Genomic DNA, 27,799 nt, shown 5'->3' with positions numbered 1-27,799 from the left:
TTTTGAGATGGCGCGCTCGCCATTCTGGATTTGGTTTTTCCGGCTGGTTTTTATTAATTACATTCTTTTGAAATTTCTGCGTGTGAATTCACACTTTGGCGACTTTTGTTTCGTTTGTTGATGGCAATTTATTAGTATCTACTGCAACACCGTTGAAAAAGGCATTCATCTGTCATCGGGCACGATTTTCCCGCAAGCGCTTTTCGTTGTTTTCCACCCTTTCCTCGATACCTTGTGCTCTTGGCACGACACAACGAATCGTACGAAAAAAAACCTCCCGACACAGTCGACGGTGTCGATGATGCTGTGGCGAGTTGAAGTACTGTCTCCCATCTGATACAAGTGTCTCACACACGCTCGCGTGCGATGTGCGCGGTAGTAACTGCGTTCGTCCGGCAGGTGGTATAGTAAACTGAATTTCCAACTGCAAAAATTCATCATCCACATTCACAACCATGAAGTTTGCGGAACATCTGGCCGCCCACATCACGCCGGAATGGCGCAAACAGTACATTCAGTACGAGGTAAGCGAGTCTTCCGTCGCGGTTTTGGGGCTGCTCCAGGAAGAAAAGTGACACCATCCGGAAAAATGGATTCTTCACTATTTGACCCATCCTGTGACCCTTGGCCAATATGGGGGCGAAGCGCGTTGTGCTGTGGCGCGAGTGTGGAAACTTCATCGGTAATGGGCATCTGCGCAGACGCGAACTGCACTGTTTATGTTACGCTTCGCTGCCGATTCGGGATTTGAACGGATGTGTAAAGAAGAACAGAACAAAAACCACCCCCGAAAAGTGGCCCGACCATGAACGTGTGTAAACAATGCACGTCAGCTGTTCCCGCCAAGATGCCCGCGTGCGACAAGTTCTGTCTCTCTGTTCAAAGGGAAAAACAGGCAATGGTTGCAATTTTGATTTTCCGCTCATATTGCGTTCTCCTGTTCAACGATTCCATTCTGGCCGGATTGGTCCGAAGAACGGGTAAAAAGAATGACAAAAATACAATTCGCCGAGATTGACATTTGAATGGGTTTCGGTACTGTGTCAAACACATGTTTTCAAGGCACGTTCTGAGGACGACCGGTGACGAGGTCTCTCCAGTTTGTGTACATGAGTGTGTTTATTATAGTGTTGGGTGAATCTGATTCAGATTCATGAACCTGATTGAATCTTTGGACTGAAGGAATGAATCTGAATCTCTTTTTTAAAGGTTCATGAACCTTCAAAGATCCAGGAGCCCTCAAATCGAATGGTAATTTGAATGCCTCCTCACTAAATATTCATTCTGTTTACTGTAGTTTATGGAAATTATTTTTAAAATTTGTATAAATATATCATTCATAACACTTTCAGGAGATGAAGGCCCAACTGTATGCGGCCGTCGAACAATCGCCGTCAGCCGAACTGGTCGATCCAGAAGTGCTGACGCGCTACTTTGCCAAATTCGACGAACAGTTTTTCCACTACTGTGATAGTGAACTTGCCAAAATCAACACTTTCTATTCTGGTAAGTGTGCCGGGACGAGTTCCAGACGAGTTTGCCCGCTAATGATGGTCCACGATTTCGTTCGCAGAAAAACTTGCCGAAGCTACGCGCAAATTTGCCAATCTTCGGACGGAGCTGAGCGAAACGCTTGAGATGGAAGAAAGTACGAAGAAAAAGAAGAAAGACAATCTTCACAAGATGAAAAAGAATCTGCTGCGTAAGAAGAACGTGTCCGTGCGCAAGATCCAGGAACTGAAGCTTGCATTTAGTGAGTTCTATCTGAGCCTTATTTTGCTCCAGAACTATCAAAATCTTAACTTTACCGGCTTCCGGAAGATCCTCAAGAAGCATGATAAGCTGCTGAATGTTGATTTCGGTGCGCGATGGCGTGCGGAACATGTCGAATCGGCCCATTTCTACGTTAACAAGGACATCGATCGGTTGATCCACGAAACAGAGAACATTGTGACGAACGAAATCGAAGGTGGTGATCGGCAGCGGGCCATGAAGCGCCTGCGAGTACCACCGCTGGGGGAGCAACAGAGTCCCTGGACCACGTTTAAGGTGGGCCTGTTTTCCGGCTCGCTCATAGTGCTTTGTGTGGCCGTCGTCCTGTCTGCAATGTTCCGGTTGCGGCGTGATGATTGGATCGTAGCTTTTCGACTATTTCGCGGTCCGCTGCTGATAGTGGAGTTTATGTTTCTGTGGGGCATCAACGTGTACGGATGGCGCTCGTCCGGCGTTAACCACGTGCTCATCTTTGAGCTCGATCCACGTAACCATCTGTCCGAGCAGCATATCATGGAGCTGGCATCCATTTTCGGTGTCATCTGGACGATGAGTGTGCTGGGCTATCTGTATGCGGACGCACTGGCCATACCGGCGTATTTAAGCCCACTGATTCTTTACCTGCTGATGGCGGGATTTCTGCTAAATCCAACAAAAACCTTCCGCCACGAGGCACGCTTTTGGACGTTGCGCATCTTAAGCCGGATTGTGTTAGCGCCGTTCTTCTACGTGAACTTTGCCGACTTCTGGCTAGCGGATCAGTTGAACAGCATCGTTCCGGCATTTCTGGATCTGCAGTACTTCATCTGTTTCTTCTCGACGATCAGTAACTGGAGCCACGCGGAGGATCCGAATCAGTGCATCAACAACTCGCTCTGGATACGGCCGGTCGTCGCAATGCTGCCGGCATGGTTCCGCATGGCGCAGTGCCTGCGACGGTTTCGAGATACACGCGATGCTCATCCCCATCTGGCGAATGCGCTCAAGTATTCGACATCATTTTTTGTGGTCATTTTTTCCTCCATCACGCAAGCGACACGGGACCAGTATGCGAAGAGTTCGGACAATCCGTGGTTTTACCTGTGGATAGTGGCATCGATCGTGTCGTCCTGCTACGCGTATACTTGGGACATTAAGATGGATTGGGGTCTGTTCGATTCGAAGTCGAGTGATAACAAGTTTCTGCGCGATGAAGTCGTCTATGGCTCGAATGTGAGTGTGCATTACTGCGACAAGCGTTCGTATTACTTATTCGTGTTACATTTTCAGTGGTTCTATTACTTCTCCATCGTCGAGGATCTCATATTGCGCTTTGGGTGGACACTTTCTATGAGCCTGATCGAGATGGGATACATCGATCGAGAAATAATCGTATCGATCCTTAGTCCGCTGGAGGTGTTTCGGCGCTTTATCTGGAACTACTTCCGGCTGGAAAACGAACATCTCAACAATTGCGGTAACTTCCGTGCCGTGCGTGATATTTCAGTTGCTCCAATGGATTGCTCCGACCAGGTAGCTCGTTCACGAATAGCCCTCAATTAGCTCTTTTTGATTGTAATTCAATTATGCTTTTGACATAGACAACAATACTACGCATGATGGACGAGGAAGATGGTGTGCGGAATCGACGCACGGTCAAGAAGTTGGCAAACAAGAAAAAGTCAGAACAGCGTCTACTACTCCGGGAAGCAGAATCCACCGAAGACTTGGACATGTAACGTGGCGCTTTGCGTAATAATGTTCTTTGCGTTTCATGTGAATTCCAACGCGGTAGTGCATGTGGGCCGTGTTTGCACTGCGAGCTTTGTTTCATAATTGTATGTTTTCGTCCTATTTTTCGCCAGTCTGTATTGTTCCCGTTGATCATTCAACACACGCGAGGATCACAACACATTTTTGGAACCCACGCTTAAGGATGGTTTATTTTGCGGCATCGTTTGAACGTAACCATCTTCATGACTCATCCTCACATTTTGTTGAGAAGGAACGAAAGTTTCGACATTTTTAAGTACTTAGAAATAGCGATAGTAGTAGTAGTAGTAGTATTATGGTTTCCGGTTAGAAACATTATGGTTTCAGCATTATGGTTTCCGGTTATTTTAATAGCTTTACTTTCTGTATCATCTGGGCAGTAACAGCGTCATGTTATGTTTTCTAGATGTAGTTTAAGTTATTCATCAGTAGATTGATGCGTATTCGCTTTGTAGGAACATCCTTGATCGTACATCTCGACGTACATCACTTAAACTTTCCAAACATGTCTGAAATATCTTTAATCTTAATTCTCCGTCACTTTGTTCTCATACGTGAATGCCAATCAATTCAATCTGTAGTACATCCTACCGACCATAGCAATCCTGTGTGAAGAATGCTGGATATCCTAACATCCAGGATACTAAACCTTCCTACCTCTTTGTGTTTTTATACAACGTACCACTGATCAAATCTTCTCCCTCTTTTCTTTGTCTGGATTGCTTTGGTGTGTTTGTGTTTTCTTTTCGTTCTCCATTTTCTCAATCCACAGCAGCGACAGTCCTAAAAGGCGGGTCCAGTGGGAAATTTAACGAATTGGCAAACAGGTGTGTGAAGGATTCGTTTTCCCTGACGCACCTGAAGCAAAAGTTGTAGACAAATGAAGCGCACGCATTGGGCACGACCACGAAGGAAGAATTGGCTGAGACGAAATGTGGCAAATGTCGCCAAATTAAACGACTTGACCCGCATTGCAGGAAGTGAGGCTATTTTACAACGATCAAATAAATTTGCTGTCGCGAAGTAATAATCTAACCCAAGGCTACGATTTAACACAATAGCTGCAATGTGTCAGTTTAGTTATTAGTGTACTGTGTAGTAAATTGTCAGTTGGATTCATAATGAAAAAGCTGTACAATTTGAAATATCTAACATGACGTAAAATGTGTTAAATAAGTTAAAAAATATTGTTCGTATTCTGGACATGTAATGCAATATTTTTGGAGAATAAAACGGTCGTAAAAATGTTAGCAAAAGAAGCCTTTATAATTGAATTTACAAGGAAACTATTCCAACGGAACATTCAAATTGTTGTAGTAGAAACACCCTAACGCTTGTGGTTCAACCATGACGGACCTGTCACAAACTTATCGTTCGTGACAGTTGAGCAGTAGAAAAAGGACAAGAAGAAAAGTGCAAAAAAGAGGTATTTTCGATAACACGAAAAGTTTGTCGTAACACCAGGTTTTTCACCATCGCAGCGCAGAGTGCCCAAAAAGGGGAAACGGAGAAATGGCCTCGCTGTTGAAACTTTCCACGGCTGTGCGACGCCAAACGTTGCTGGCCGGAAGCCGTGCCGGATCAACGTATGCGGCCGCATTCCGTACCGCCCTGTCGAACGAACCAGCGACCGAGGTAACCACACTGGACAGTGGTCTGCGCGTAGCGAGTGAATCTATTCCGACGCAGGTGGCCACGGTTGGCCTGTTCATCGATGCCGGAGCCCGCTACGAAGACAAGAACAACAACGGCACGGCAAACTTTTTCGAACATCTAGCGTTTAAGGGAACGACCAAACGATCACAGTCCGCGCTGGAACAAGAGGTGGAAAGTATGGGTGCGGAGCTGGATGTGAATACTGGTCGCGATCAGACCACTTTCACGGCTCGCTGCTTCTCGAAGGATGTCCCAAAGCTGGTTGAAATTCTGGCTGATGTTGTACAAAACCCCCGGCTGGATGATGCTGATGTGAAGCGGGCTCGCGAAGTTATCCTGGGCGAGATCGAGCAGGTGGATGCTAGCAATCTGCGTGAGGTGGTGTTCGACCATCTGCACTCCACCGCCTTCCAGGGCACGTCGCTCGGTAACACCGTGTTTGGCCCAAGCAGCAATATCCGTTCAATCAAGGGCGACGATGTGAGAGGTTACGTCAATGCGCATTACAAAGCTCCGCGGATGGTGCTGGCAGCGGCCGGTGACGTTCGTCAGTCGGAACTGGAGAAGTTGGCCGAGAAGTACCTCGGCAAGGTGGAGTCGACGTTTGATGGAAAGCCACCGCAATTGTCTGCAGTTCGTTTCACTGGTTCGGAGGTGCGTGTCCGCGACGATTCCTTGCCCTTGGCTCATGTTGCTGTGGCCGTTGAAGGATGTGGAGTGTCCAGCTCGGACGCTGTCGCTCTGTCCGTGGCAAGTGCGCTGATCGGATCGTGGGATCGCTCGTTCGGTGGCGGTGTGAACAATGCCTCGAAGCTGGCCGTCGCCTCTGCGCACGATAAGCTGTGCCACAATTACGAGTCCTTCAATCTGAACTACCGCGATACGGGACTGTGGGGCATCTACTTCGAGTGCGACCCGTTGCTGTGTGAGGACATGCTGTTTAACGTGCAGAACGAATGGATGCGTCTGTGCACGATGGTCACCGATGGTGAGGTGGAGCGTGCAAAGCGGCAGCTGAAGACCCGCCTGTTGGCCCAGCTTGAAGGACCACAATCGATCTGTGAGGACATCGGTCGCCAGGTGCTGCAACACGGACGTCGTGAACCGCTGCACGATGTGGAGCGTCGCATCGAGAATGTGACGGCATCGAATGTGCGTGACGTCGCCATGCGCTACATCTTCGATCGTTGCCCGGCCGTTGCAGCCGTGGGCCCGGTAGAGAACCTGCCCGACTACATGCGTATCCGCTCGTCCATGTACTGGACTCGGCTGTAAGGGAGAAACGGTATATTTCTCCGCAGCTAAATTTGTGCAAACCAAGCGTTATCATGTAGCAGTCAAGTAAAATGTATGTGTTATTGGTGAACATATAGCGTTTATTGCACCGGAAATACGATGCATTCGAAAATAGGTACCAAATTAAAACTGTAATCAGAGCTTCATTCAAAATGTTCATCGCCCTTCGGAAACGTTGCAAGTAATGCGCGACTTCGGGCTGTCATTCGCAGCTGTCAAACTGTCTGAAACGTCAATTCGGTCATTACGAAGCATTTTGGGTCTGGAATATTATTGCTATTTTTCGTCTGTACGATTCGGGATTGTGCTAGCGTAAATTGTTGTTTCCATGCAATCGTGCCCAAACAGCTGTTAATTTTATACCATCCAGCAAGGGGTAAGGCGTTATCAGTGCTTGTGTTGGCCTTTTTATAAAAATTTTCAACATCTCCCGTCTTTCGCTGCAGTTCACACCGAGACATCAATATTCGTACACAAAGCAATCTCGATTGAAATTACGCACAGCCTTCAGTAACAGCAACAAGATGGTGCTGGAAAGTACGATGGTTTGCTTCGATAACAGTGATTACCAGCGGAACGGAGATTATTTCCCGACGCGACTGAACGCCCAGAAGGACGGTGTGAATCTGGTGTGTCTGTCGAAGGTGCGCTCAAACCCGGAGAATAATGTTGGTTTGATGACGCTTTCCAACACAACGGAGGTTCTGGCCACGCTGACCAGCGACGTCGGTCGCATCTTGTCCAAGCTGCATCTGGTCAATCCAAATGGAAACATAAATCTAATGACGGGACTGCGTATCGCTCATTTGGTACTGAAGCATCGCCAGGGCAAGAACCACAAGATGCGTATTGTCGTGTTTGTAGGTTCGCCGGTAGAACACGACGAGGGCGAACTGGTGAAACTGGCAAAAAAGCTCAAGAAGGAAAAAGTGAACGTGGACATTGTCAGTTTCGGCGATCACCAGAAGAACAACGACACGTTCACGTCGTTTATTAACGTGCTGAACGGTAAGGACGGTACTGGATCCCATCTGGTGTGTGTTCCGCGCGGTTCCGTATTCTCCGAGGCACTCATTTCGTCGCCCATCATACAGGGTGAAGATGGCAGCGGTGGGGCCGGTTTGGGTGGAGCCGGTTTCGAGTTTGGCGTTGATCCGAACGAAGATCCTGAGCTGGCCCTTGCATTGCGTGTTTCGATGGAAGAACAGCGACTGCGCCAGGAAGAGGAACAGCGTCGAGCTACGGCCAACAGTGCCGCGGATGGTACGGCCACTGCCGGAGGTGACAAGGAAGCGACCGGTGCGTCGGCGGGAACGGCCGGCGCATCGTCTAGTGCCGGTGTTGCACGGGCCGCCGGTTCGGAACCGCACGCCGAAGAAGCAATGTTGGAGCGAGCACTGGCACTGTCGACGGGGGAAATTATGCCTACGGATGATTCTATGCCGGATTTTGCGAACATGACGGAAGAGGAACAGATCGCGTTTGCAATGCAGATGTCAATGCAGGACGCTCAGGAACCAATCTCGCAGCCGGCCAAGCGGCAGAAACAGGAGAAGGACACACCGATGGAAGTCGATGTGGAGGAGCACGACATCGTCGGTGTTTCGCCCGAATACTTGATGAGCGTGTTGGAGAACCTGCCCGGCGTGGATCCGCAGTCAGAAGCAGTACGCAATGCGGTCGGTTCGCTGAACAAGGACAGCAGCAAGAAGTCACAGTCCGACAGTAAGGATAGTAAGGATGATGAGAGCAAAAAGTAGATTCGGTTCATTCTTTTGTGTTCGGGAACACTCGGGAAGGATGGATGATGTCCCGCAACTAAATTACTTGATAAGTTTGATGCACGAATGTGTGCGAATTCGATATCCTTTCCTTACTATTCAAATCGCTTTGTAAAACCATGTTCTATCGGACCTAACAGCAGGATACCGATAACATCATAGAGTATGTACTTGTACTGAAATGAAAGCTGGAATTACCTACTAAGCAGCCCCGTGTCGGCTTCGAATCCTTTTTTAAAGAGAAATTGAACCACAGATTTTGATACATTTCATAGTATTTATTGGTGTATATTACTCTCAAATGATTCAAAGGAAAAGCAAGTTTCATCGACTTACAATGGAAAGAGACATCCACAACACAACAATCCGTGCTCAGTTGAGAGGAATGTTCATTTTGGCACTTTCCTGTCGTACTGCGTTGATGAAATCGTGATTGATCAAGAAAACGAAGCGAAGGTTCGAAATCTGTAAGCAAGGGAAAAAATCACCATGTGTATGAGGGAACGATTCCCTTATGTTCGGCCTCAATGTGTGTTGCTTACCTCAATGACACAGTTGTCGTTCAGGCGCGTCTTATGACCGCAGAGCAATGGCCGTCCATCGATGTACAGTGGCCGTTTGCCTTCATTCGTGATGAAGAAATCCCCATTGCTTCGGAGCTTGATCGATCCCTGCTTGCGAGACACCTTGCAGGCTGGTCCTTCTAGAGATAGGTCAACATCTACCGTACTGTCCTTGGTCGAGCGGCCGAGAACGATCTCCTGGGAACGCATTAAGAACCGCACCATACGGCCCCGAATAGCAGCCAGCGTTTGGTTGTCGAAATCGGGCGAAAAGCCAATCCCGGTCAGTGAATCCACCAGCACGCTCCAACGGTTCAGCTCGTTCTCCAGGTGCCTGATTTCCTTCTTGCTTTTTCGGTCGGCCAATGCAAGTTCCGTCTCGAGCGCTTCGTCTCGCGGATCGCCTAGTTCGGCGTCGTTCATGAGATCTTCCGCATCGGAGAAGCTTAACATGTTATCGTTCTTCGGCAGCGACTGAACGGGCTGGTCGGGCAGTAGCGAGTACTGCTTCATCAGCTGCCAGTGGTTGAGCAGATTCTTGGCGGTGCGCGAATGGTAAAACACGGACGAGTTCTTGTTCAGCAGCTCCTGGAACATTTCGAGCGTGGGCTGCTCACTGGATTTGATCGTCCCAAGTAACTCTTCCTCGGCAACGGAAAAGAGCGCCTTGCTCTGCACACTTTCCACCAGCTCCGGGTGCATGTTACGCATCGCCGATACCGCGATCCGTGAGATTGATTCATCGTACAGCAGCGAACACCAGCGTATCTGCATTTCCTGGATGGTAAATTTGCACGAGAACTTAGTGCCGCGGTGCACCGTGCGCAAATCATTCGTCTGTAAGATTCCTGTAATCAGGGCCAGATCATCCATCGGTTTCCAGCGCCCAAGATCTTTGGTCGCTACCTGCTGGGATGCACTTTTCTTCTTCGTTTTTTTACTATTTCTCAGGGCACGCTTTTTATCGTTGACGGATGCATTCGAGTTCAGCTGTTGGAGGATGCTGGTGGCTGGATTGGGAGTTGGCGGTGGTGGTAATGTTACCGTGGGTGTTGGTGGTGGGGGTGGTGCAACGACCGCTGCCGGAATCGTCGGTGTTTGCAAAATGGATGCAGCCACTTGCATTGGTTCGGTAGGGATTGTTGGTGAACCGGTCGGTCCGGTCGTACTAGGGCCGGGTGAACCAACCTGACCCGGACCAGGCACGGTTCCCAGTGGTGGCATCGACTGGGAGAGTGTGCGGGATCTACCACCGACACTTTTAATCTGCTGAATCGGTGTGCTGCTCATGCTGAACTCGACTATTTCATCATCAAAACGCTTCCGTTTGATCGATCTAGAAGAGCTGATGAAGTAAAGCATAGATAGGAGTGGTTCAGTAGACGCTCCGTCCAGCAGGTTAATGCATCCTTCACATCTACTCACATGCGTCGCTTTTGATCGTTCGCCAAATCGGAAGCACTCGTTGGTGTAGAACACTCCATCGTTGTTTCCGTGCTGATGGATGTGTTTGCATCCATTTCAAGTCGAATTAATGTAAAATTACAGCCAGAAACCAAGCGCGTCACAAATAAAAGCCAAACAATTGACGTTGTTATTTATTTTCTCATTATTTGACGTTTCACCGTGCAATCAGACGGTGACAACTGTCTCTGAGAAAAAGTCTCAGAGCTTTTCATTTTTACACATAGATGACACTGTATCTAAAAGAGTTTATCATTCTCACACATAGACGACACTGTATCTAAAAGAGCTTTTCATTCTTACACATAGATGACACTGTATCCAACCGAGCTTATCACTCTTACACATAGATGACACTGTATCCAACCGAGCTTATCATTCTTACACATAGATGACACTGTATCTAAAAGAGCTTTTCAGTCTTACACATAGATGACACTGTTTCTAAAAGAGCTTTTCATTCTTACACATAGATGACGTCTCCAACTTTCCAAATGCTGCATGTTTTGATGTTGTCAAAAAATCCAGTTGTAGCTGTCAAATCGGACAATGTTTACATTTTCTTGGCAAAATAATCTCCCAAGAGCGGATCTGTAGCAGTGTATTCGTGTGGAAAAGTGCCCAGAAAAACTGAGAAACAATGGTTGAACCAACGGAACATTTGCTGGCACTCAAAGGTAAGGTTTTGCTATTTATGTATCACTGTTCCGATTCTCTGGTAATGTTCTTTCCTTTGTAGTGATGCGCCTCACACGACCCACTTTGATCAGCCCCCAGATATTGACGGCCGAACCGAAAGATGTGCCACAGTATTCGTTCCAAAAAATTCTACACAGCGATGCTACTTCGGTCGCTGGTTGCGAAACGATTTCGGCTGGACAGTTTATGCTTCTGCCGCAGAGCTTCGGCAACATCTATCTTGGCGAAACGTTTTCTAGCTACGTGTGCGTTCACAACTGTCGGGCCCATCCCGTCACGAACGTGTCCGTAAAGGCCGATTTGCAATCGAACAATAGTCGAGTCAGTCTTCCGATCCACGCAGACAAGACGGGCCCGGTTACGTTGAATCCGGAGGAAACGATGGACGATGTTATTCATCATGAGGTGAAGGAAATTGGAACGCACATGTAAGTGAAGATGGGGCGCATAAATGGTTGTCGAATTATCCTTTACTGAGCGTAAATCTGTTTTTAATTTGAATCGCTCCAGATTGGTTTGCGAGGTTTCGTACATGACACCAGCTGGGTTGGAGACGTCGTTTCGTAAATTCTTCAAATTTCAAGTGCTCAAACCGTTAGACGTGAAGACAATGTTTTATAATACCGAAACAGACGACGTGTATCTGGAGGCACAGATACAGAACATTACCGTCGGGTCAATCTGTCTCGAAAAGGTCGAGCTTGAAAGTTCCGAGCAGTATACGGTAATCTCGTTGAATGCGCTGCCATCCGGTGAATCTGTGTTTTGCTCGAAAACGATGCTTCAGCCCCAGAATAGCTGTCAGTTTCTGTACTGCATTCGACCTATCCCGGAGATTGCACGTGATCCGAGTGCACTGAAGGCGGCCAACAATATAGGCAAACTGGACATTGTGTGGCGTTCCAATTTGGGCGAGAGGGGACGCTTGCAGACCAGCCAACTACAGCGCTGTGTAAGCATTTCACCATGACAACCCCATGGGATTTGTGGGTGGAGGTCTAATTCTAATCGCTTTTTCCATCATTGCAGGCGCTGGAATACAGTGACCTTCGGCTGAGCGTCATCGAAGCAAACAGTACCGTGCGCATCGGCGAGGGATTTAACTTCCGGTGCCGGGTGACAAACACAAGCGAACGATCGATGGATTTGCTGATGAGCCTCAACACGAAGGCCAAACCAGGCTGTGGTTACACCGGTGTGACCGAGTTTGCGCTCGGTGCGATCGAACCCGGTCAGATGAAAGAATTCTCACTGACCGTATGCCCGGTACGGTTGGGACTGATTGCGATTTCCGCGCTGCAACTGACGGACGTGTTCACGAAGCGCAAGTACGAGTTCGACAACTTTCTGCAGGTGTTTGTGGTGGACGAAGATTATCGGGAGGATTGCTTCCAGCTGGATAAGTACGTTCGATACAGTAGCGCTAGCAGCAGCGCTAAAAACATTCCCCAAACGGTTTAATTAAAATGCAGCAAATACAACCACACCAGCGGGGGTCCCAAACAATTTGTGCCGTTTGTGCGAGTTATGGAAATTTAGCAGCAGAGTTAATTTATAGCACGAAATCTAATTAAAAAGGTAAAACATTGATTAAAAATATCCTTGGATTTTATATATCCTTGGTTATATAAAACATTTGTTTCTATTTGACTAGCTATATCGGCCCGGTTACACGGCTACGCAAGAGAAGTATGCAATGTACTCAAACTCCTTCCTCTTTATCGGCACGACATCCTCAGGATATTGAAGCCTACCATTTCTGGCTTTTTTTAGACGATTATATGAGATACCAAACGAGCCAAACAACGTCACGCTGAACATGTCAATATAGTCCCCAAAAACCCTGCAATAATAGCCAACGTATTAGAAACTCTTCGATCACGCGCAATGATAACACGTGAGAGCGGATCAGCAATATGCATACTGGAGGGGAATTGATGTCAGCTCCTGTTTTGGATGCTCTCTTGGTATCGGAAATCTGAAAACAGCCGGTTCTGTATTGAATCTCGTATCAGCCGACGGTACGCAGCTGATTATCTCAGTTGTGCATACACACGCTACACATAGCCACACAAGGCGATCATACCGAAGAGCAAACAGTTCCCCTCGCCTGAGTAAAATGTGGATACAGATCACACACGCTACACATAGCCACACACGGCGATCGTATCGCTCGAATGGGGAGAGCGAGATCGGCTGCCGATGCTAAATGCGAGCACCGTGTGATAAGCCTCCCTCGTGATAAGAGAGGTATGCGAATGAGAGAGGGGATTCTTTACCTTGAAGAGAGCGATGGTGTGCGATGCAGGGTTCGCGTCGTATGTATTGACGAGTCCAGCTCGGTGTAGCTTTGTTCGGGAAAAGCTATATGCGTTGACAAATTCGGTAGAGCTATCGAATGACCGTCAAATGTTGTTGCTGGCAACGATAACTTGCCAATGACTATATTATATTATATTATACGAGATATATGAGACAATTATATGAGATACCAAACGAGCCAAACAACATCACGCTGAATATGTCAATATAGTCCCCAAAACCCCTGCAAAAATATCCAACGTAGGGGAAACTCCTCTCTCACGCGCAATGATAACACGCGAGAGCGGCTCAGCTATATGCACGCTGCAGGGACATACATGTTACCTCTTGATTTGGATGCTCTCTTGGTGTCGCAAATCTGAAAACGGCCGGTTTTATATGGAATTTCGTAGCAGCCGATGGAAAGTTTGGGCGAGGATGCCGTTTCATCCACCTTCCTTACCCTAGCGATCGCTCTCGCGGGTTTGATGGTATGCAATGCAATACGGATGGGGAAATTTATGCCACGCCTAGTTTACACTAGCGATCGCTTCACGGGTTTGATAGTATGCGATGCAATACGGATAGGCAAATTTATTCCACGCTGAAGATGTCATCTCTTGAAAAACATGTTCTCTTGGTATCGGAAATCTGAAAACAGCTGATTTGTATGGGATATCGGATATGCACTGTTTTCATCGACTGGTGGAGATTTTAACGCATGCGCAAGACACGAAAATAATGTGCGTGGAACGATGGATTTGGTGCGGAAACAGTTCTTAAAGCAGAATGTTCAAAAATAACCACGTTTATCAAATAATACACCCCGATCATACTTACGTATTGTTTTATCAATAAAAATACTTTCGGATGGTGCTTGTTGCGAAACGAAAATCGCGAATTTAAGAGTCGAAAGACAATAATTAATTTGCATTGCTGTTAGTATTTTCAGTTTTGTTTCATTTGTTTGTTTGTTCGTTTTTTTATTACATTCTTGCTTTTACAACAAAGTATGTATGGCCGGCAGAAAGTTTGAGCGAGATAAAGGATCCGCCCGCAATGATGGTCCAAGGACAATCCGTACGAAAGATGTTTTGTGAATCGATCGATCGACGCGCGACAGGAACCGATTCTTGCACCGGGACTATCATGGGAAAATTGGACAAATGTGGTTGCAGATCATTTCAAGGGCCTCAATGCGCTCAACCCCCTCCTTCATCGTTTTTAAAATTAGAGGCCCCAACTATAATTCCGCCCTGGGCCTCCAAGGGGATTGATCCTCCACTGTGTTACTGGAAGCTAACGGACTGGTCCGTTTGCTCCGCAGCATGTGGTGGAAGCAAACAGTACCGCGAGTCAATCTGCGGATATATGTGATATTAACATCTATTGTACTGCTCTTTATCCGTATCGTCGTATGCTCGTATGCTAGTACGCGGTGTCCACGTTCTTCGGGCACCGGCACAGCTCAGCACGTTGGTACATTCATGCAAACTTTATACTCAGTACCAAACCGTATGCAATTATGAGGCGCGATCAGCATCTGCTGTTGGCGATGCTTTCTTCTAAACGCTTTTACGTACATACGTGTTTATATGAAGTATTTTGTGGACAGTGTTTTTGCGTGTTTATTAAAAGTTTATTTAATAGTCTGATCTTCGGATTCGTGGTTGAGTTGAGATAAGGGATCAACGGCGGATCAAACGGTAGACGGAGTAGGTGGTCGCCCCACCACCTAGATTTAATTAATTAGAGGCCCCATTTATAATTCCGCCTTGGGTCTCCAAGGGGATTAATCCTCCACTGAACCACACACTGCAAAGCGAAATGCAATACATGTGTATTAACACTGAGGTCAAACGTGCCGCACTCTCTTGGTTTAGCTCGAGATGTCACTTATTTATTAAAAATCTAGAACAATATGTACCCCACAAGGTTCGGATGCCATTTTGTTGTTCTTCCTGCTGTGTGGTCACGTGTTTTGGATAATGAGTCCAAAAAGATGATGGCGCCAGTGAGGAGTATGGGAGTGCGGCAGGAGTTTTATTTCCCCATACGCTGGATGGACCACTCCTGTTGGCACAAGGGGCATCTATTGTTTTGCTTTATCCACAGCGACATGCAACAGTGATGGAAGGAGTGGTTACATTCACCCCACACGACAACACAGTCCTGCCGGCCGAGTGTGTCCTTTTTGCTTTCCGCCTGGCAACGAAGGCAAGCATCTGCAAGAGAGAAAAGAAAGCACGACAAACAGTTACATTTATGCTTGATACAGGGTATTTTTCATTTTAAAAAAGACTTAAAGGAGGGTGGCATGATGGTAGCGGAACCGATCTTCACACGGACTGACTATCCGGCTACGTGGTAAAATAAGTCGATACGGCCAGGCCGTTCTAGCGACAAAAAAAGGACTTTAAGGAGAGGAAGGAAAGCAGCAGGGCTTCTCCAATTACCAATCATTAAAACGAATAGAACGAACAAAGGAAAAACATTTCCCGGAAATGTGAATCTTACATTACGATTATTGCTCGAAGTTTAAGCCACGAAATTTCAAGAGTTTATTTTCGCCTAATTGAGATAACCTCTTGCCGTGCGTTTTTTTTTTACAATGCATTAAATGGAATGAAACCGGAATGACGCAAGTACGAACAGAAATCAAGTAATTTGTTTACACGAATTCATCTTTCGCTTTCCAACTGCTGCCTTTCTCTAGCGACAAAGAAGACAAAGGGAGGGACAAAACACTAAAACATGACGATCGAGAAATTTGTTGCTGGATTGCGCAATCTATGTAGCCACAGAATGAAACACAGCTTGGGCAAACACGCATCAGCACCGAACAGATAAACATAATGAACACAACAGGACCACCATTCATTCCACTGACTCACTTCATTCATGCGGAATCGATTCGGTGAGTGTTGTTATTATGCCGGTTGCCGGGCAACCGTGTGCTGTGCTGAAGAATAAAATGCCGGCTCATACGTGCATACATGACGCAAAGTACTCGCCCCCTTTCGTCAACTAATCAATGGCCATTTTGGTGACCATCTGCTGCTGCTGCTGCTTCTGTTTGCAATCGTGTTGGGCTTTTAATTGATTTTGCTGCTCAAATAAACAGTCGACTGAAACCGGATGTCGGTGACATTCCGTAGCGACTATTCCGTCGATAAATGGTGGAAATTCCAAACATGAAGCGTGATTTGCTGATCCGGACATACAACACATCCTGTTGGTAGATGAGTGTCAAATTAGCTGGAATTATATGTCCTGAGGGAGTATTGACAATACACATAGCAAAGATGTTCTGAATCGAAGGTAATATTTGTCGTATTTCTTCTGAATTTCTTAAGGACTTTAAATATAATCGGATTTCGGTCTTAAATAAATCAATTAAAGAACGTTTCAATTAGAATTGAGATAAAATACATTTAGTTTATTAGCATTTAACTGTTGTATCTGTACCCTGACTAGACAGTTGCAAACGTGCCGTTTGTAACGTGGCCATAACGCATTCACACGATTCCATACATACAACCATCCGTTTTCTTCCCACCTCTTTGCAAGTTGCGGATTCATTCGATTGCAAATTTCGATTCTCGCTACCGGAACGGGGCCTAAATTGCCAATTTATCGAACGGGGGCACGGCTCGGTTGTCCACCATCACTGGCTGTATGTGTGTGGAATTGATCGAACCAATTGGTTTTGGATGTGGAACCGAATCGATCGTGTGTACGTGTGGCGCCACACGTTTCCCCTTTCGACGAAGCCAAACCTGCGGCCTTACCGGGCCAATTGACCGGAATCATATCTGAATCTAACGACGTTCGCTGATCGATATCGATTGATAAAACTGCGTCATAACGGCTATTTACACTGACGACGCGCCATTCGCAAACTGACATTGTCGTCGCTCATCAGTACCTCCCCTCCCCCCATTTAGGGGAATTCCAGGGAACGGAAGGGAGAATCTCCTGGCAGAAGAAGTGGCAAAACATCGCATCAATGTACAACAGCAGCCCGCGCCAATATATTTTCGGGGGCTGTGGTTGGCGTCAACGATAATTTAAGAATGGCCAACACTTGGTTCTTGCTCTTGGACTTTGGACAGGGACTCCTCAGTGAGGATGGTCGGACAAACAATATGCGAGGCTTACAAACAAAGCAGCAAGGAGATATTGATTAATGTTACGCAATATTGTTGCGATCATCGCACTACAAGAATACAAGAATTTATTAATAAAAAAATATGTGGTAGTTCCTAGAACTCCTAGCTTCTACGATACTTGTTTAGATTTTCATGCAGCACAGGTCTGGTATCAAATCTCACCCGGAAATGATCTAGCTAAGATAATAAAATTAGGTAAAATAAAATAAATAAAATAAATAAATAAATAAAGGTAAATAAATAAATAATATTAGATAAAATTAGGTATTCGTAAAAAAAAAACCTGAAGGGTGAAGTTGAACTCTGATCCTAGCAAATTACGAACACGACAATTTCCTACAATTAATGCGTGTTTTCTTTACTTCCGGTTGAAAAAAAATATAAATGAACTCCAAAATAAAAAATGAAGAAATATCCCAAAACAAAACAACAACACATCCGAACTCCTCTTCGACGCTATTTTTACAGCCCCCGTTACAGAGGTCGAAAACAATTTCATGGCCAAATATTTCCGGGTCCAACACACAACGGATTGCCTTCCCACTCAAATGCACCCTACGCAATCGCAGGTTGAAGGACTTTCGATTCGTGCCGGTGTTGGCTTCACCTTTGCTAAATTGGTTGGTTGTTTTGGTTACAATTTTTAGTACAATTCCCCTGCATCTTGGTTCCTCTTCCATCACAAGACTAATCCGGAAGGAGGTTGTTCTCCTTGGTAATATGCTTTTGCTCCGTTCGCTCCGGATACGCCAGATCCTTGTTCTCATTATGTGAGATTTATAAACAAACCAAAAAAAAGCCAAGAATTTAAATACGCAAAACCTCATACTCCACCATCGTTCGGGTGTTTTATTCATGGCCAAAAAGTCCAGTAATAAACAACAAACGAAAAAAATCAAAACAAAAACCCATCCAAAAATGAACCAAATCGAACAGAAACTACGGTCAATAAAGGCCATCCAACTGTAGCAAGACGGTTCAAACACGGAACGATTCACCCGGCGCAAACGTGCGCAAAAGCACCCGCGGCAGGAGCAAATTACGCTTGCGGTGATCACGAAAAGGCGACGAGTGCGTGTGCGTTTCGCAACTGAAGACGCAAAAACACAGGTTAAAGTTGAAGAGCATTGAAAACAATTTAATTGCGGACCCCCCCCCCCCCCACCCTCCTCCACACAGGTGTTTGCGTGTTTGTGATCGTGATACGCACGGCACTGGCCCATTCACTGGTCGTTGTTAGTAACAAAAAAACACTTCCTTCTACCTGAAACGGCCAATGGCCTAATCGCTCCGCCGTCTCGGGCACGTTTTCCACCAACCCGTTGAAATTTTCCGCTGTTGGGCTAATTTGCACAAAACCAAACCATCAAACTCGGTAGGACGGCTTTATGGTCAGTGGTCGGCAAAAGATCAACCGTTGATCATCGGTACGAGATTTAGCGTGAACGTGACAGAATGAAAATGATTCAGCGCACAGCGTGGTGGCGTGGGAAATTTTGGGTGTAAATTTTTACCACCCCCACCACCAGGACCGTGTCTTTTTAAGGTAAAAACAAGGTGCTCAAAATAGTTTCCGCGTGATGAGCCACGGGGGGTGGTGTTAACATTTCACACAAACACACCTCCCGAACGAGAAAAGCCTGCTGTATTGTTTTTTTTTTTGTTAGTCTGTTTTTCCAACCCCCCCTCTGTCAAGGATGTCTATACGAGTGGCGCCATTAGCATACTGCCCAACCGGCACCACCCACGACGAAAAACATTTCCACCTTTTGCGGGGGCATATAAGAAAATTCAAAAACACGTGTCACGTGTGTTGGCAAAAGCGCGCGCTCAGTAACGTCATCATCGGTGCCACTCTTTCTCCCGCCTGCTTCGCGCACTCGCTCTGCTGTTTGCTCAGTGTTTGGTTTTCACTATCGAAGTAAGCCGTGCTCGCGCTTGTGTTGGTATGGAACCATTTTATGCTGATAGTGGAAGGGGAAGAAGTGAGAGAGAGAGAGGGAGAGTAAAGAACGTGTGGGTTGATTCAAAATGGCCATGGTCACGGCCAATGGCCGACCGTTCTGAATGGTACTACCTACAGCATCCATTACTACTACCGATAACGCTGCTTTGTACACTAAAACTTACGCTCGACCAAACGCACACCGCGCGCTCTCGGTGACACACCTCCAAAACGCGCCCACATTCAAAACAAACACAACACACCCGAAGTTAAGGGAGGTTAATTTGCAGGGTGGAAAAATATGATCATATCCTTTGCCTTGTTTTTTACACCGTCTGAGATCGATCTCGATTATGACGCCGAATTTTGTGCCGTTTGTGCGCAGAAAAGATGTTCGCAATAATGCGACTTGGGTGTAGTTTAAGGGTCGCCAAATGTGTGAGCACGCAGTAACCCTATAAATAACCCACGAGAATCATGATCTACTACGACTATCTACCATTGAAAAACGGTAGAAAATTGACTGTCACACGGTGTCTAAGAGAAAAGTCACTTACGCGAGAAGCAGTTGTTGACAATTATATAACATTAATCTCGCGTGTCGGCGTACGAAATTGTGTACGGCAAATATGTTTATTTACAAAGTTTTGCTCCTCTGCGTTCGGTGGTGGTATTATTTTTAGGCTCACCGAATATTCACCGAGCACGTTTTATGACAATTTTTTGCTGCGAGGGGACGCGTCGTGTACGGTTGAGGAACAGGTAAATCTAAACGTCTAAATTTATCACTTTCACCTTCACTGCAGAGTGGACTTTTGCTCGACAAGCATAATTGTGGTGTGCGGCATAACTTTTGGCCATTGTTATGTGACAGACCGTTAGATCACAGAGTGGCGTGGGTAATAAAAGTTGTAAACAAGAGCAATAACTTCTACAAGGACATTACGGGTGTGTGCGGGATAGTCGCGATAGATTTGAGGTTTAGTATGATCTTCATTCAATCAAATGTTGCTGGAGTATAAGTTGAGGAACTTCGTGGAAAACCTCAGATTCGTAGAAGTCTTAGAGTTAAGTTACACGATGTTAGGATCTCCAATTGGGTCTTGGGTTTCCACAAGGGTCCTCATCCGCAAGTTTTCTGAGTAGATTATCTTTTTTGCGCTACCATCTGCAAATCTGGGAAACAACTACTCTTCTTGAAAGAAAATTCTTGGAGCTCTTTTGGAATTCTCGGATCCTTTGAACCTTGGAATTCTTGGAGGGAATTCACTGTATTGCTAAATTGCTATGCAATGAAAATGGATAATTTTATTTTGAACACGGTTGTGCATGTTATTAAACAAACTTTCTTATTTTTAATTATTCGTATTGTATACCTTCATTCAACTTCATGTCAGAATTCTTAATGAATAATCTTTTCGTAGCCATGAGATGAGTTAAAGTATTATTGATTAGCCTTTTTGTTAGTAATATTAATGTTAATTAATTTTCAATTAATTAAACATAACCTCCTAACATATGTAGAACTAAGGTACTCATCGATCCCAATTAAACAAAGCTAATCAATTTTTCAACTGCGTTTGTGGTTATAAAAAAAACACAAGTCTGCAACGGTCGTGCACTAATCGGCGTGTTGTGTACAAATTATTCACTTCCCGTGAATTCACTGCCTCACCAATAAAGCCGAAGGCCATCCTTCAATGTGAAATGAATGTCATCTTTGCGTTCTGGTGCGAGAGGACCGGCGGCTGGCCACACCCTCGGCACTCAGCAGCAAAAGTAGATTTTTTGATTTGTGGTCACATAACGGTGGAAGCAATAAGGAAAGACAGTAAAGCAACACATAGAAACACAAACTTCTCCCTGCCGAATGGTTTATCAAGTTACACGGTCAAAACAAACAGACAGGAGAAGAGGAGAAGAAAACATGCCAAAATGTTCGAACGTGGATGGACAGTTTGCGATCCTCAGCGATCGGATCATTTGAGCAACCATGCACCGTAACACAAATGTCTGTATGCAAAAAAAAAAACACTCCAACAGTGGCTAATAATTTGGGAAATGAAAGCAACGTGACGCAATACACGATGGATGTACTAATTTTTGGCAAACTTTTTGCAATCAACAGAAGCCCATCCTTCAATTATTGCCATTTCGCTAAGCGAACAGTGATGCAGTAGAAGACGCGGAGTAAACAAACGGATAGCGTCGTGTGAGGAAACCCGTTGTAGAAATTCACGAATGCGAGTGATGTGTTAGACCCACCCCATACAATGTTATGAGTTGGATCTGTCCGTATTACTGATTGGAAATGTGATATAGACCAAAATGAGAACAATATTCAAATGTCTGTTGATGGAAACACTTCCCGGTGCGCTCAATCAATCGTTCCGTACGACGCAACCAAACTCCAATTAATTCCTTCCAGATTGATCGATTTTAATTATTTTAACCTTGGCTACACCCGATCGATCGCGTACGGCTGTACGCGGCTGGTACATCTCTTGATCGTACTGATCGATGCGAATACGGCTGTTGTTCCACTGTCTTTGATGCTTTTGTCGTGAAATTTTCCATAAATTTGAAAGCTTTTTTCAATACAATTTTCAAATATTATGAATGAAATTGACATGAACGTCACCGTTAGTAATTTACGTCACAATGGGTACTTAGTACTGGGAATGATCGCCCAGCGCCCTCTGTGTGCAGCTCGTACGTTTCAATTGACAGCTAGCTGTCAAATCAATTGAAGCATGCCGCACACAATACGTACACTTGTGTCAATTCGATTGTCGATCGGCGATCGGGAGGGGGGATTTTTGTTTCGTTTCCGTTTGCTTCGCGAGGCTTCGAGTTAACAGCGACACGATAACTGACCGCTATCGGTGCTCGATTCGCACCATCACCTTCCGTACGCGATCGCCAATGAATTGATTAACGTTCATTAGTGGAACTCTGACAACGGTGGCCGTGCTGTGCTGAGTGCGAACTTTGGTGGAAAAGTTTTCCATTCGGTGCACTCCAGCACTGGTTAAGAATTTACATTATTGCATCACAAAAACTCCATTCTCGAATGCACCCGAATGAGCAGTGGATGAATCAGTATGGAGCAACGATATGGAGGAGCGTTGGATATATTTCACCACATACTGTTTATCTTGCGTTGGACGTTGGTTTGAGACTTGCATAGCGACCTTGCCTGATTTGGAACGCTCCCAACCATTGTAAAACCCCGCGGTATGAATCAGACTGTACTTCGGCCACGGGCATTACAGCATTACAGTTTTGGTCCGTGTGCCGGTTTCGAAGACACACCCGCGCGCTCGACCGTTTTCGGGGCTACGAATTCGAGCGGATGTGGACGAAAATACATTAACCTTCCTTACCCTTCGCGCACGTCATTAACCGCCCAGACGTCAGACAAATCATGTGAGACGGAGAGATGATGACGTACGCGTGAAGAGAGATTTGGGATGCAAACGTGAACAGCTTCAAGCAATTTCGACTGGCAGAATCCAATTTCAAAATTCAACCGATGAGACATTTATCTAGATGTGCATTTCAATGCTGTGTATCTTCTTGTCCATCGAGGCGAATTTTTGTATCGGATTGAACTAATACTTTCTTATCATGCTCATCATGAATCAACAGTTTTCTTTTTGGAGGGGAGCAAAAACGGCGTGACATTCCAAACATTTAATTGTCCAGCTTTGAGTAATTAGCAAGTTCCGCCGTTGGTCATGCCGGTTGGTTAACTGGGGGCTTGGTATTTTTGATGGATAAGATTTTAATCTTCGTAATAACACAGAGCCGCTGTTGATATCGGGTAACGGTCCAATGTACGAAATGAGAAGCAACAAATTGCGTTTTGCCATATCTTCTTGTAATTGGCTTTAATTCGTTTTTTTGCGGTCTTGATCTGCCATGTTTGGGCGGCCTAGCTGTGACTTGAATATCTAAAGCTAAATAATCAACCCTTTAAAACAACAGATTATAACCCAGATCGGGCGTGTTGCTAAGTCGTCTGCAAGTGACAAAAATCCCCGCACAATTCACATCACTGCATAAATGAATGATTTTCATGCATCTGCGTACCACATTCCATCGCGTCTAGAGTTGATTTAATGGAGAAAGCTAATCGATAAAATAATCTACATTAATGCGTTTTAAATCATCATCAGCCGATTGTCCGGACTTTATGAATAATGTGGTCCCGTAATAGCTCAGAACAACCGGCGCACGGTTGCGACAGAATAATTCAAATGTTTCGCTCGACCGCGCGTCACACGTGCGACCATTGTGGCGCTGCCTCGCTAGGGTCACACGCAACAGAGCAATTTGCTACACGTTTGATAAGTACTGGTCGTAATGTTTGAAGATTGCAACAATTTTATCTTGTTTTGAGAAAAATTTGAGAAAAATAGAACAACAAAATGTTGTTTCCAATTTACACAATTGTGAACAAGCGTCGATATCCATCCAATGTGTTCGTGTCACCGTGATGAGACACACCCCCCAAAAGTAAACGCTCACACACATTGACAAAACCACGAACGTCGGTAACGTTGTGGTTGCAAGGGGCAAAAACACATTCGCAATTTTTCGACCCGGGGGGGCCCAGGCCACTCAACAGTCAATTTGACATTGTGCAAAGTCAGTTTAATTAATTACATCACACGCTTGTTGGTTCTTTTGCGCGATTGATGCTCGAGAATCGCTTTAGGCTCAATGAAACATTTGCCGAATTGATGTGAGAGGCTCCTGGCACTTCTCTATTGGTGAAGAGCTTCCCTTTTTGTTTTAGAAGATCGAACTTCCAGACCGGAAAATTAAAATGCTTGATCGTATTCGAATATTCTTGATCGTATTCCATTGTCCAAGTCTGCCTGTTAATTGTATTACAAACCGAAATAGATTCAATGTGAAGGATGATAACTGGTTACAAAAATTTTCCACTTCGCGTTCACAATCCCTGCCGTATCGAACGAGGACCTGTTTGACGGAAATGGCTTCCCGTCCCCCCAAGCGCGCCTCATTACCACCCCCCAAAACACTACCCCTGTTTGCGTAGAAAATAAGCACGTGCACAATGCCACCGGGGGAGGGCTAGACAACACCGATCACATCCTGCGGTGCGCTGGTGGAGAGAAGGACAGGACCGACATTACGTCAACGGTGTACTGAAGCATGTAATCTGACTTAATGAACGAATCCGAATGACTCCAGCCACTGACGAAGGAGGTCTGAAAGTGCGCTATAAATAGGTAGGGTATAGTTGCATATTTAATACGTCCGTCCGGCGATCCAGATGAAATTCCAGTTCGGTGAGGTTTCGGGAGCACTGCCCCTCCAACCGATCGCTCGGGCGGATGTAAATTATGCGGATTTCTGTCTAGACTCGGATTAGCTGCAGTTGATTGCCGACAATGTGTGTGTGCCAGATACCGATCGCGATTGGATAACGCAGGTGCAGTTGCCGCTTCCCACGTCGCGTGCTGCACATTGCTGAAAGCTCTTTTTTTATTCTAGAACAATACGTCCCTGTCGGAAGTGATCGTACGATCGTTTCGCGCGGTTACGTTTCGAAGGTTGTGCACCGAACTCCGAACTCTAGAAACCCTTCCAAATTTACTCTTTCCGTACCGTTTTGCTCGTAGTGGTAGTACTAGCGGGCACGTACACTAATAGGAAACCTTTGAGCATCGGTGCGACAACCCAAAAACCGGTACACGAATAAAAGCAACCATCCCCTTAACACTGTGCAGCAGGTGAAAAACTGGGGCGCGGTGGTTTGCTCGCGATAAGGGACCTTGAAACTAGAAAGTAAACCAAACATCACACAACCGGTGTGATACAAATACAATGAGAAAAAATACCTGTGCATGACAGTACCAATGAACTGTTTCACGAGAATATTTGCAGAGTTCAACGATGATGTATTAATTTCTTATTTATCGCGAATTGAACGTAGTGAACATTTCCGCCTATTATAAAACTCTTAATACGATCCTATATCAAATTACACTTTGTTTCCCTAAGTATGACAACACAAATATTGAGAAAAACTTGTTTTATTCTGCATTACCGAGGTCTAAGGACATCCATTCTTTGGTGTATTGATAGCGGCGCTGGTCTTTACACGACAGGACTGGTCCGAAATCCCATGCGGACCCAATCTCCTCGGTACGCAGAACTGACTATCCAGCTCTGGGTAGATAAAAGTCAACCAAAGCGATAAATGCCCCAGGCCTCTTCTAGACCTCTTGAAGTTGTTGTGCCGGATAACTAGAAGAAGATACATCTCCTGTTGCTCTTCAGTGTTTAGTTTTATAATCATGGCAAATAATAATCTTCCTCTTGCTGAACGGATCCGGTTGGGCGGAGCAATTTTCATGGGCGGTTCCAACTTCAAGATAAGATGCCTCATCCATCATGATTGCTCGCATTGGCAATTTTCAGATGTACGCTAATACTCACCATCCATCGATATTGACACTCGACATTGTCAATTTAATCGATCGATCCATACTTCTAAAAAACACTGACAACAAATAAGCGAAAATGAGCGCCCAAACAACAATAGCGACGCAAAATCGTCAATCAACCATTAGCGAAGGTTAAGTGGTTTATTTACCAACAAGATCATTTCGCCTTATTTGAGATCCCTCGCCTCCTACCGGTAATGAAGATTGACGATGGTGAATTAGCGTGGTGAATTTCAACAACTTCCCCTCGCCGCATTTTTTAGGCCAATTCTATTGCACAGAATTGTTGCGAAATTGTGTTTTGTGAAATAAACAAGCAAACAAAAATAAGCTTTTTTTTGTAATGATCATCTTTTCAATCTATCATCAAGCGGCAGATCGATCGGAACAGCTATTTGAACGGATACAAAGATTCAAACGCACGCCATAACCTTGACATCGACTCGACATCCTGAAGCGAATGGAAAATCTGCAGTACCCTGACCTAAGCGAAGACCCACCACACACAACACACGTCTCGGCATAACCTTGACGTCACTTCTTCGCATCCCTTTCCGCACACCCTACTACAACCGGAACTCCGCAAACAAACTGGTTTGCGGGCAAGACCTTATCTTCTGGTGCGCTCTCTGCATGCTGCATGGCCCGGTTAATGGTTGGCTCTTTCTCCCTTCCGAACCCACGTCACATTGAGCCAAGTCTTCAAAACCACAGGTGCCATGGTCTGAAAACGATCGTAAAAGACAGCTTCAGGCTTTTTATTTTGTTGTTAACTCTGGAGTTAACCGGGAGGGGTTTGAATATTTCTTTGCGTGATGACATACGGTGAGACTGTTACGTGGATCGTCTAAAGGCCCTAAGTACGTCAACAGCTGGGAAAACACACCGCATTCACGAATGTGTGTCACAGCCTCATGCGTTGTGCGATCTTCTTCCACTCAAGCATCTCGAATGGTTCGATAAACTGGAAGTTTTTGAGCATCAAACGCGGCATTATCGTAATAGCGTGCGTTAGTGTCGTCAGCAATGATTCTCAAGTGGACAGACGGGGGAGCAACGTCATCGTGCGTTTGCTAAACTCATTCCACGTCAACGTTCGCTAGACTTTACCCCCTGATACACAACACGGCGATTCGTTTCACTCGCGAAACGGAAGGAAATGAAACAGGTAATGACAAATTACATCAACCCCACTTATCATCAATGCCAAGGTAACATGCCTGTGTACGATATCACACCCCATTACACAGCATGCTATCCGGTGTGCGTTATCAGATCCGGGGTTTCATTGGTGAACCCCTTCGAGCACATTTTTAAAGTGTCCCATTTGCGAAATTTCAGCAACAACCACCTAGCGCGAGCAAATAAACCATATATTTGACTAAATGACACAGCGAACGTCTTCGGCACGTGTTACATCACCCCTGTGTGTTCCGTGGGAGCCTCAACCTGATGAAAGCTGATCGTTTTGGTGGGCTCGTGCAAAGAATGCGGGTGACTTGTACGGGTGGTAAACGGGGACAGGGAGTAGGAAAAAGGAAACTGGTGATCAGCAGTACGGTGGAGTGGAGAAAACAAACCACAACGTCGTCCACGCTATCAACGTGCTCAGCAGTATATTTGCAACGTGGGATCTTCACGATAGAAGCCGCTGGTGGTCGGTGGAAGGTGATGGCTGGAACTGGTCGGTGGTCGGGGTACTGTCTGGGGTATGAGGAGAGGAAGGGAAGAGAGAGAGAGGGTACGAGTTAAACTCCGTTCATTCGACGAAACCGCCGTACGAGGGCTCGACCACCTTTACTATGGGGGCTCGTCTCTGTTGATACCCTTGAAGTTTGAACCACACACGCACATAAGTCATGTTTTGATGTGATGTTCCGTTGCGTGTCTGTGTGTGTGTGAGGACCCCCCC

At 45.8% G+C, this 27,799-nt stretch overlaps 6 protein-coding genes across 8 annotated transcripts in view; 4 read left to right on the top strand and 2 right to left on the bottom strand.

Moving 5' to 3' along the window:
• Nucleotides 1–387: 387 nt before the first annotated feature.
• Nucleotides 388–4,755, top strand: LOC128302469 (xenotropic and polytropic retrovirus receptor 1 homolog). Of its 3 annotated transcripts, none has more exons than XM_053039298.1 (6): nucleotides 388–524; nucleotides 1,353–1,506; nucleotides 1,574–2,985; nucleotides 3,043–3,285; nucleotides 3,354–3,487; nucleotides 4,298–4,755. In XM_053039298.1, exons 1-6 carry the CDS (start codon nucleotides 456–458, stop codon nucleotides 4,335–4,337), a joined length of 2,052 nt encoding a protein of 683 aa, XP_052895258.1. In that variant the 5' UTR covers nucleotides 388–455; the 3' UTR covers nucleotides 4,338–4,755. The 3 variants fall into 3 exon arrangements, with proteins under 3 accessions (XP_052895258.1, XP_052895260.1, XP_052895259.1); XM_053039300.1 differs by lacking the exon at nucleotides 4,298–4,755 and having other exon boundaries at nucleotides 1,574–2,620; nucleotides 2,813–2,985; nucleotides 3,354–3,784; XM_053039299.1 differs by lacking the exon at nucleotides 4,298–4,755 and having other exon boundaries at nucleotides 3,354–3,784.
• A 193-nt stretch (nucleotides 4,756–4,948) lies between these two features.
• On the top strand, nucleotides 4,949–6,590 carry LOC128301160 (mitochondrial-processing peptidase subunit beta-like). Its single transcript, XM_053037508.1, has one exon. It carries the CDS (start codon nucleotides 5,038–5,040, stop codon nucleotides 6,454–6,456), a length of 1,419 nt encoding a protein of 472 aa, XP_052893468.1. The 5' UTR covers nucleotides 4,949–5,037; the 3' UTR covers nucleotides 6,457–6,590.
• Nucleotides 6,591–6,935: 345 nt separating this feature from the next.
• LOC128302052 (26S proteasome non-ATPase regulatory subunit 4) lies at nucleotides 6,936–8,454 on the top strand. Its single transcript, XM_053038767.1, has one exon. The coding sequence runs from the start codon at nucleotides 7,002–7,004 to the stop codon at nucleotides 8,235–8,237; it is 1,236 nt and encodes a 411-aa protein (XP_052894727.1). The 5' UTR covers nucleotides 6,936–7,001; the 3' UTR covers nucleotides 8,238–8,454.
• Nucleotides 8,455–8,527: 73 nt separating this feature from the next.
• Nucleotides 8,528–10,401, bottom strand: LOC128303166 (microspherule protein 1). The gene is made up of 3 exons (XM_053040030.1): nucleotides 10,247–10,401; nucleotides 8,801–10,166; nucleotides 8,528–8,723 (listed from the first exon to the last, which is right to left on the bottom strand). The coding sequence occupies exons 1-3, from the start codon at nucleotides 10,339–10,341 to the stop codon at nucleotides 8,631–8,633; spliced, it is 1,554 nt and encodes a 517-aa protein (XP_052895990.1). The 5' UTR covers nucleotides 10,342–10,401; the 3' UTR covers nucleotides 8,528–8,630.
• A 463-nt stretch (nucleotides 10,402–10,864) lies between these two features.
• On the top strand, nucleotides 10,865–13,250 carry LOC128303325 (probable trafficking protein particle complex subunit 13 homolog). The gene is made up of 4 exons (XM_053040250.1): nucleotides 10,865–10,962; nucleotides 11,025–11,412; nucleotides 11,495–11,936; nucleotides 12,014–13,250. Exons 1-4 carry the CDS (start codon nucleotides 10,926–10,928, stop codon nucleotides 12,443–12,445), a joined length of 1,299 nt encoding a protein of 432 aa, XP_052896210.1. The 5' UTR covers nucleotides 10,865–10,925; the 3' UTR covers nucleotides 12,446–13,250.
• Nucleotides 13,251–15,144: 1,894 nt separating this feature from the next.
• LOC128300395 (RING-box protein 2) overlaps nucleotides 15,145–27,799 on the bottom strand; it is a 31,797-nt gene continuing 19,142 nt past the window's right edge. The window contains exon 2 of the mRNA XM_053036432.1: nucleotides 15,145–15,510. Coding sequence (XP_052892392.1) covers nucleotides 15,329–15,510 — 182 coding nt within the window. The 3' untranslated portion in view covers nucleotides 15,145–15,328. The remainder of the gene's footprint in view (nucleotides 15,511–27,799) is intronic.

The sequence above is a fragment of the Anopheles moucheti genome, chromosome 3, assembly GCF_943734755.1.
Source record: "Anopheles moucheti chromosome 3, idAnoMoucSN_F20_07, whole genome shotgun sequence".
Taxonomy (NCBI): Eukaryota; Metazoa; Arthropoda; class Insecta; order Diptera; family Culicidae; genus Anopheles; species Anopheles moucheti.
Note: the sequence above shows the minus strand (reverse complement) of the source record. Positions and strands in the feature narration are given on the sequence as shown.

Excerpts from the sequence above, each read along its gene's own strand:
- LOC128303325 (XM_053040250.1), top strand. The coding sequence starts at position 10,926 with ATGGTTGAACCAACGGAACATTTGCTGGCACTCAAAG. Across the intron at positions 11,413-11,494 it reads AAGGAAATTGGAACGCACAT|ATTGGTTTGCGAGGTTTCGT; the intron begins GTAAGTGAAGAT and ends GAATCGCTCCAG. Across the intron at positions 11,937-12,013 it reads CCAGCCAACTACAGCGCTGT|GCGCTGGAATACAGTGACCT; the intron begins GTAAGCATTTCA and ends CCATCATTGCAG.
- LOC128301160 (XM_053037508.1), top strand. The coding sequence starts at position 5,038 with ATGGCCTCGCTGTTGAAACTTTCCACGGCTGTGCGACGCCAAACGTTG.
- LOC128302052 (XM_053038767.1), top strand. The coding sequence starts at position 7,002 with ATGGTGCTGGAAAGTACGATGGTTTGCTTCGATAACAGTGATTACCAG.
- LOC128302469 (XM_053039298.1), top strand. The coding sequence starts at position 456 with ATGAAGTTTGCGGAACATCTGGCCGCCCACATCACGCCGGAATGGCGC. Across the intron at positions 525-1,352 it reads AACAGTACATTCAGTACGAG|GAGATGAAGGCCCAACTGTA; the intron begins GTAAGCGAGTCT and ends TAACACTTTCAG. Across the intron at positions 1,507-1,573 it reads AATCAACACTTTCTATTCTG|AAAAACTTGCCGAAGCTACG; the intron begins GTAAGTGTGCCG and ends TTTCGTTCGCAG.
- LOC128303166 (XM_053040030.1), bottom strand. The coding sequence starts at position 10,341 with ATGGATGCAAACACATCCATCAGCACGGAAACAACGATGGAGTGTTCT. Across the intron at positions 10,167-10,246 it reads AACGATCAAAAGCGACGCAT|CTCTTCTAGATCGATCAAAC; the intron begins GTGAGTAGATGT and ends TTACTTCATCAG. Across the intron at positions 8,724-8,800 it reads ACGACAACTGTGTCATTGAG|ATTTCGAACCTTCGCTTCGT; the intron begins GTAAGCAACACA and ends CCTTGCTTACAG.